Genomic DNA, 8,670 nt, shown 5'->3' on the forward strand with positions numbered 1-8,670 from the left:
TTAAGAAAGACTCAATAGTAAACAGTTGCTGTTGTGGGAAATGTCTTTTTCATAGCATGTAATAGCCATATACACAGTAATGGTAAACAAAAAATGTGTAAACTATCATCTCCAGTGGATGATCATCATAAGGAAAACAGCCACCAATATAAACACCAATAATTATGTTTTCATAAAAGCATGAAAGCATAATTTCAGGTTTTGCCTAAAATAACTTACCCTCATACAACCTACATTAATTTGATACAATTTACAATTATGTATACTCAGAGTTTAGGTCATGAAGATGTTAATCTGTAAACTGAGTTTAGGTGGATTTACCCCAGATATATATAAATAAATCTCAAGCACTAAAACTTATTAAAGGCATTCAGTAGCTCAATTGTTATGAAAGGCTATGGAATGGAAGCCCCTTTTCCAGGAGTGACAAATTTTACGCGTTTATTTTGAATAATCGGCTTACTTCCTGTCTTTTTGTAGCTAACACTGGCTAGTTTAACGCAGCTAACAACTTCCTGGGTCAAGTTGTACATGCGAAAAGTGACAGCAGCAGCAGTAGCTCTCGCATGCAGCCGTTAGTTCGTTATGAACATTAATAATTAGCGCGTTAGCTCGCAAAATATATATACTTAATTTCAGAGACAGTTCGCCGTTTAGAAGTTAGCTTTAATTTACTCAAGATGGTGTTTTATTTCACAAGTGCCGGTGAGTAAAGCCGAAGACCTAGATGGCTTTGAGGTAGCCAACGAGAAAACTAGCATCGCTAGCTATAGGCTAGCTAGCTTTAAAGATTGCTTTAAAGATTAATGTCGTTAACATTCTCCTCGCTGTGTGTGTTGTGTTGTGTTGTGTTGTGTTGTGTTGTGTGTGTGTGTGTGTGTGTGTGTGTGTGTGTGTGCGCGCGCGCGCGCGCGCGCGCGTGTGTGTATGTATGTATGTATGTATGTATGTATGTATGTATGTGTGTGTGTGTCACTGCCAACTGATAATGCTGTCATCTTCAGTCTCAAGTTCTAACTCGTTCCTTTTCTCTCTCAGTGGTGGATCCTCCCCACACTATCTATATGGGAAAGGACAAATATGAAAGTACGTTTATTATTTTATTAGCTGGATGCTATAAAATTTTCATACAGTGTTTCCATTTCTATCTCTGATCATTGTAAAGTAAACAACATTGAAGTAAACAATCAAATGAGTTCATATTTGACATGTGCTATAAATGTTGCCAAATCCCCTCTAATTTGCTGAGGTTGTTTTTACCAACAGATGAGGATCTAATCAAGTACGGATGGCCTGAAGACATCTGGTGAGAGATTCTTGTCTTTTTCTTACCTTTCTTTAATAGGAAGCCGCTGTAACATGTTTGATCAGCTTTGCTGTGTACAATGGTTTAAACACACAATAGAGAAAGTAAAGGTTTTCCACATAAAAAGTGATTCAGATGTGTGGCACATAAAACAATAGTAATAGATATCGCAATAGAGAGGATACTTTCTATTTTTTATGGATAGTAGGAGTTTTGAAACAATGCTTAAACATTGAGGATGCCAATCAAACACAAGGCATGCATGCCAAATGGTTTGATGACTTGCTGTTAATGTGTTTTTCACTTGATTATACATTATTAGCAATGCATCGTTGTTGTTTGGAAAATGAGTCATTTTTTTCCTGCTCCCAGTAGTGTTTTATACTCACAAAACTGTAATAGTTTGTATTTTAACGACCACACAGTGCAGTCTTAAACGCACCATCATGCTGATTACAAGTGTCATTTCCTATCTGGGAATAATCTGATAGCCTGGGCTTTACACCCATAAATACAGTTAACTAAAAATCAATACCAGTATCACTGAAGTCTGTAATGTCTTGTTGCCATTTGAACTGAACAGCTCATTATTTCCATCTCCAGGTTTCATGTGGATAAACTGTCTTCGGCCCATGTTTACCTGAGAATGCCAAAGGTAAGGAGTCCACACAGCCAATGAGAAACTGAAATACTGATGATGATACCTGTTCATGGTGATATTTAATTACATTAGGGTTGGGCAATTGGACGCATGCATCATCTGAATCCATCGCCAGTGGAAAGTCCCTTGGCAACTTTTCTTTTTTTTATCAGCATTAATTATTGGTGTTTGTCTGTCTATTCTAGGGTCTGACCATAGATGACATTCCCAAGGAGGTGCTGATCGACTGTGCACAGCTGGTGAAAAACAACAGCATCCAAGGTAAGGCTCTCCTGACAATGTCATGTATAGACGGATGGGGAGCAGATACTGCCACTGCATTCATTTGCATATCAGTTAGAGTCTGTTTAATACTTAAGGAGTGTCATAAGCCCGTCCTGTGGTTTGAGCTTCTGTTTAGGCTAACTGTGTTGTTTGCTGCCAGGCTGTAAGATGAACAACATCAATGTGGTTTACACACCGTGGGCCAACCTGAAGAAGACCGGAGACATGGACGTGGGCCAGATCGGCTTCTATCGACAGAAAGAGGTCAGTAGACCAGCAGAGGGCTCGGTTTCCTCTGATAAAGTAACAATCCACAACATTTTCAGATAAATAAATAAATAAATGTCTGTTTGTGTACTCTCACTGGCTATAACATGATAGTGATTCAACCAATATCCACTTCATGAAAGCTTTTACATTGTCTGTTCTAAACAGCCGGTGTCTGGTCGCTCTTTCCTGGGAAAAGTCCTCTGGCACACAGAAAGTGATGTGTTTTACATTTCTGGGGCCTCATGTATAAAAGACTGAGTAGATTTCATACTGAAAGATGGCGTACTCACAAAACTTAAAAAGTACGTACGCACAGAAATTTTCAGATATATAAAACCGTGCGCACGCCAGGTCCTGCGCACCTTTCCTTTATACATCCCAATCAACGTGAAATTGAGCGCACATGCACGAGCCTCTCACCCCGCCTTGTCTCCTCCCAGAATTAACTAAGCAAACGACTATAAATACGCCCCTCTTGTCACCTTCTTGTCAAAAACGATGGTGAATGTGCCTGTGTTCAGTGCTTCCCTCTCCAAATATTTCCAATGTGCTTTTACACATGCAGTGTTATTGTTAATAAAGGAAAAATTGCACAATTGAACTGATTCAAAGATTAAAAACAAAACCATATAATGTGACGTCCAGTGTTTGCAGTGCTGCCGCTCCAAATATGGCAATTTGTGGCATTTTTTTCTACACTATTTTTTTTTTAGTTTTACGCACGGGTGGCCTTTCCTTTGTTACTGTTCAGTCCCGCAGTCAGCACACAGCTTCAGTGGTTTGTGTGAGCAGGTACTACACACAAATCGTTTGGACATCACACAGTTGTTCCGGGACTTATTCCGAGTGCATCTGCCTACCCGACACTGCGTTTTCTTCCCAGGAGAGATGGATCTGTGCGCTTCGCCTCCTGTGCGCCATGGATCTCTGTGCGCCTCAGCAACTGTACAGTCCCTGACGTGCGTTAACATCTCCATGTCACATAAACAACGAAAACGGTCCAGTTCTTGGTTTTGGCACTGTAAGTAAGGCCTGATGTCATCTGTGGGAAATTAGTTTGACTAGGTTTTCATTGCGCTCAATAAGTCAGACCTAGTTGAAGCGAGCTGGAGGAGAGAGAGATGCGCATTCACACAAACCAACGCGGCGATTTAGAGGATTTAGAGAAGAGTGCCTGTATCTATTTCCTAAGTGTCTTTTTTCATTCATTTAAAACCCTCATATTTAGGAAAAGTCATGGAGGGAGGAAAAAATACCATTTTCCTCCAGTGTTGGAGGTACTAAAAATTTAAAATAACAATGCCAGATGGGTTTTGGCCTTTCTAATCTTAAACATTATCCACATAAATAACCAAACTATTATGGTGTATCAGCGGAAATAATTATGGTTTTTCATAGACATAGCACAGTGAATGGAGTGAAAACATTATTTTGAAACATTTGGAGAGTTTCACTAGTTTGTAGTTTGGCGTCGCCAACTGACAAAGCCAGACAAATCTGCGTACGCATGGTCTAAAGTTTGCGGGACGCACATTCTCACGTCAAGTTCATTTTTATACATCCCGACGTGTGCGTGAAAACCAGTGTACGCAACCTTTTTGTACGTGTGCGACGTTTATACATGAAGCCCCTGGTGTCCAGTGCTGTTTTCATGCTGCTTTAACAGTGTTGCTTGTTACCAGTGTTATTTTCATTGACAGAACAGACCAGTAATGTTAACTTGCGCTTGTACTGCTGTGCACAGGTGAAGATCGTGGCGGTGGAGAAGAAGATCAACGAGATCGTAAACCGGCTGGAGAAAACGAAAGACGAGCGCTACCCGGACCTGGCGGCGGAGAAAGAGTCGAGAGACCGAGAGGAGCGGAACGAGAAGAAAGCCCAGCTCCAAGAGCAGAAGAAAAAAGAGAAGGACGAGCAGAAAAGGAAAAAAGACATGGAGGAACTTAAGTAGGTTCACAACTGTTGTTCCTTTCATCAGAAATTCACCTCATTAGTTGGGTTGTCACCTTCTATAGAGTACAACCGGTGATGACATCGTCTGGTACCAAAGATCAGCCAATAGCAGATGGCCCTTTCAGTAGCATGCTGTTTACCGTTAGATGTCAGGCTTTACACATATTTGAGTTTGGGGTTTAGTTGCTTTTAAATGAATGATTAAGATCCTTGATGTCAATCTTTTGCTTGTGCATTTCAATTATGGCTCCCTCACTCTACAGCACTACACTGATTGAACATCCTGTGGCAATTATATCAACAACATACTACTTACACATTTGTATTTTGAACTCTTCTTGATTTCCTTGTCAAACCCTCCATTTTGGTTTTCCCTCTCTAGGAACTATACTTCACTGATGAAGAGCGACAACATGACCACTAATGAGGTGAGGATGTCCAAGTCTGTCCCTCTGGAATAAACAGACAAGTATCAACCCGGGGGAATCGTACTAATACTCGCCTATTCAAAGTCTTGATGAGTTGTTTGAATGAATATGTCGTGGCTTGCTTGACTTGATGGGTGTTCTTTTGTAGACTGTTTAGGTTATGGAATTCCAGGAATATCATGGAATTGGATAAATTCTCAGGGGAAGTCAGGGAATATCAGGGAATTTGACAAATGGGTCACTTCACAGGGATATAGCAGAATGTATTTTCCAACGTGTTTCACACATTTTTGTTTCACGCAACATTAACAAACCATGAAAGAATAGCGCCTAACATTTTCAGGTCATGGAAGTGCTCTGACTTAGTTATGAAAAAGTTGTGGAATTTTACATCAGGTGGGAACTCTGCGGTTCATTGAGTCAAAGAGTAATATTTGAATGGCATTAACGTTCGCTATATTAACTTGTGTGTCTTTTGCAGGGGGGCTATGATTCTGATGACTTCATGTGAAGATCCTCCTCCACCAATCAAATCTATTGTTGGGACTTCCCTGCTGCTTTGCCTACTCTTAACAGTGCATTGACATTGTACAAAGACGAACGGAAACTTTTGCTTTTGGACACTCGGAGCAGCAAGCGAGCCAATGAGAGACGGCGCCGGGACTGTTCTGTGAGCTGATTGGTTCAAACGCCGCTTCCAAACTAAGCCGATTCGGTCGGCCTCCACATAATGGGACGGCACTGTAGAAGCAACATAGGACAACTGTGTTAAAGCAACGCTGAGGGTTGTTTCCAACAAACCTTCCAGATAGCAAACCAGTTCTGAATGGGTTTTCACTGCCATGTCCGGTCATGCTGACATATAATAAAAAAAATATGCAGTCTGGGTATTAAAACAAGCGCTCCCGTTCTAGCAGCGTCTGGTTCAGGCTGCAGATAAATCACCGTTCTACTCACGTTCCTCATACTTGATTTGTTAGTTACTGTTGCATGTCATAGGTTCCATTGAATACAATTCAGCGTATGCATTAAATTCACAGTTTGTTGATACGTCACTATATAAAAAACGCAGTAAAATTTTAAAAGAATTGGCTCCCCACAACTTGATTATTCAAATTGTTGAGACGTTTTCTCTGTTTAAATTTGATATTGTTCATTTGTCAAGTTTGTAATGGTATGTTTTTGCTCTGTAATGTTTAAAATCAGAGTAATGGTGTGGAGGTCATGGTTATTTTATGGTGAAATAGTGAATTATCAGCAAAATTGCAAGGGGTACCAATAGTTTTGACCGCACATGTACCAATCTCTACTATTACATCTATCTCATTGGTTCAGTCATTTAGTTAAAAGGTTACGATAACGTCAATGTAATGAATGAGCTGCTCTGGGACAAAACATATTGCGATGTCTTGACGTTTTGGAGGGAAGAAATGTTTGTCATGAGCGTTTGAACATCTTGAACGTAGCTTTGTGATTACATGCTGCCGTTATCAATAAAAACAACCCTTTCCCCCATATTGTTTTCCAAAAGGATTTAAAGGTTGATTTGATTTGATTATTAGAGACTGTTGAAACTAGCTAGTGTTTGAAAGTAATTTTACAACAAACCTAGAAAACATAGTTATTATTGCAGAAATATTTCAGTCGCATAGGATTCTTACAGGAGAACAAAGAATATGTGCCATCAGTTAGGCTTAGAAAACTACATATTAAACTCCCTTAAATTGGGGATTAAAGTGCCACTGTGTAAGAAAAATATTCAGAAAATGTACATACATACATTAAGAGATATTTCAACATTTTAGGCATAAGGGACACTTATGTGTTAGCTTCATACAGGCGATTTTGAAAATTTAAGGTAACGTTATGTACATTTTCAACTTCAAAACTGAGAAAAATGTAAATTGAGTCACTGTGATATGAGGGGGAAACTATAAAAGGACAGGATTCAGTAGCTTTTTATTTAACAGTTTTATTTGAGTGTGATTGTAGTATTTTTTGTATATTGTTGTATGGAGTTCGTCTGGAACTTTTATGTTGTTTTCATGCTGCTCTTGGGTCAGGTCTTGAAAAGGACATTCAGTTTCTTCGACACTGTTAGTTTGCAGTGCACCGTGGTTGACGCCCTAATACAGCTTGGCAGAGTTAAAAGGTGTGAGATACATGTATGCATGTATAAAGAAATAAAGTATTTGGAGGATGCGGGCATCGATCCCGCTACCTCTCGCATGCTAAGCGAGCGCTCTACCATTTGAGCTAATCCCCCATGAGACACCAGGGCGACAAGCCTCAGTTATTTAGCCATAGAAACACATACAGCGGCTTGTTCCATATAATTTCACAAAAGTGTTCAACAGGAAAGACGTCAGGTCCTCATTAACTCTTTTTAATTGAAAACGTTTCAATAAACAGAAAATTGCAATTCCTGGAGATAATATGTGGGCTAGCTCAAAGCAGCAGAGTCGTTTAGCTATCAATACATTGAGGAATACCCAATAATTCAATCGTTACAGGAAAAAAGATAAGTAAGGATGAAGTCTAAAGTACATTTCAGGAAGGATAAAGTATGAAGTTAGCCTTTAGCTAACGTTAGTCAGTTGAGTTTAGCATTCGGACTGGGAAGCTCTAGGGATGAATGCAATGAAAGCTGGAACGTTATCTAAGAAGCAGGCAGTGAACACATTCGCATGATATCAGTATTTAACTGAACGACTGGACGAGCCACAGCAATGGACGCGTGGACTTTATAGCGCAATAAAACTGCAATGCAGAAAGAAAAGATCACCCTCCTTCGAGCCGGATTCGAACCAGCGACCTAAGGATGCCTATTATCATTCTACAGTCCTCCGCTCTACCAACTGAGCTATCGAAGGGGTTAGGCTGCAGTCTGGAAATGTTGCTTTAAGTAGTTACTGCAATTAATGCAATCATGACACTTCCAAATAACACGAAATGAAGGAAAATCGAAGTATTAACCGGAACGCAAGCGTATGTAATGAAGAAACTATAGGAGACTCCTTCGACGTGGGTCCGTGTACGTTGGACCGACGTGCTAAGCACATTCGACACTTTTACAAGCGAATCCCTACAACGGCTATGTACCTGACCAAAATTACTCATTCGTTACGTTATCAAAAAAGGAAAAAGTGTATTTTAGAGTTGGCTACTTTCACCCACTCGTGTCGTGTGCCTAACGTTACCTAACATTTGCCCGGTATCCAGTCTTGGGAACTAACGTTAAGCTAACCTCGGAGGAAAACGAGTGCAAAATATCGTTCATCAACGTCATTATCACTGTCAGCAATTCAGGTGTGGACCTGTTCACTTGAGGCAGGCGATGGTGTTAACTTTCATCACACTTGGCATCAACCTACACGATACTAGTATATAAAAAGTGTGTTCTTTATTTTTCACTGCTAACCGTCATGCCTCGCTGCCCTCGCCTTAAACGCTTCCATTGCTGTGGCTCATACTGCCACCTAGTGGTCAACACAATTAGCAGGACATAAAACATTTTTCTCATTGGTATTTTTATAGAGAGCCTAAGTCCCTCCCCTTCCGGTGGACCACCATGGGACCTTATTTCGGAAAAAATATGTACGGTAGTCAACGGCGAGAGACAAATAATTGTTTGATCCCGTTTGAATTGTGCCATGAATTACACATATGATGTTTTGTCAATTTAAATGATAATTTTGCAAGTCAAGAAAGTCGCAGTTTGTGGTAAAACTGTTGAACTATAAGACTGTAAAAATACGTAATTAGAAAGACTACACACCCAAAAGTCG

General features: G+C 40.1%; 1 protein-coding gene and 2 non-coding genes across 3 annotated transcripts; 1 reads left to right on the top strand and 2 right to left on the bottom strand.

Annotated features, from left to right (window-relative positions):
• Positions 1–530: 530 nt before the first annotated feature.
• ccdc25 (coiled-coil domain containing 25) lies at positions 531–6,413 on the top strand. Its single transcript, XM_071922437.2, has 9 exons — positions 531–705; positions 1,039–1,086; positions 1,267–1,306; positions 1,910–1,961; positions 2,153–2,228; positions 2,392–2,495; positions 4,246–4,448; positions 4,837–4,882; positions 5,364–6,413. Exons 1-9 carry the CDS (start codon positions 681–683, stop codon positions 5,391–5,393), a joined length of 624 nt encoding a protein of 207 aa, XP_071778538.1. The 5' UTR covers positions 531–680; the 3' UTR covers positions 5,394–6,413.
• A 662-nt stretch (positions 6,414–7,075) lies between these two features.
• Positions 7,076–7,148, bottom strand: trnaa-agc (transfer RNA alanine (anticodon AGC)). Its single transcript has one exon. It is a non-coding gene; the product is annotated as a tRNA-Ala (tRNA).
• Positions 7,149–7,669: 521 nt separating this feature from the next.
• Positions 7,670–7,755, bottom strand: trnay-gua (transfer RNA tyrosine (anticodon GUA)). The gene is given in 2 exon segments: positions 7,670–7,705; positions 7,719–7,755. It is a non-coding gene; the product is annotated as a tRNA-Tyr (tRNA).
• Between the last annotated feature and the right edge of the window lie 915 nt (positions 7,756–8,670).

The sequence above is a fragment of the Centroberyx gerrardi genome, chromosome 18, assembly GCF_048128805.1.
Source record: "Centroberyx gerrardi isolate f3 chromosome 18, fCenGer3.hap1.cur.20231027, whole genome shotgun sequence".
Taxonomy (NCBI): domain Eukaryota; kingdom Metazoa; phylum Chordata; class Actinopteri; order Beryciformes; family Berycidae; genus Centroberyx; species Centroberyx gerrardi.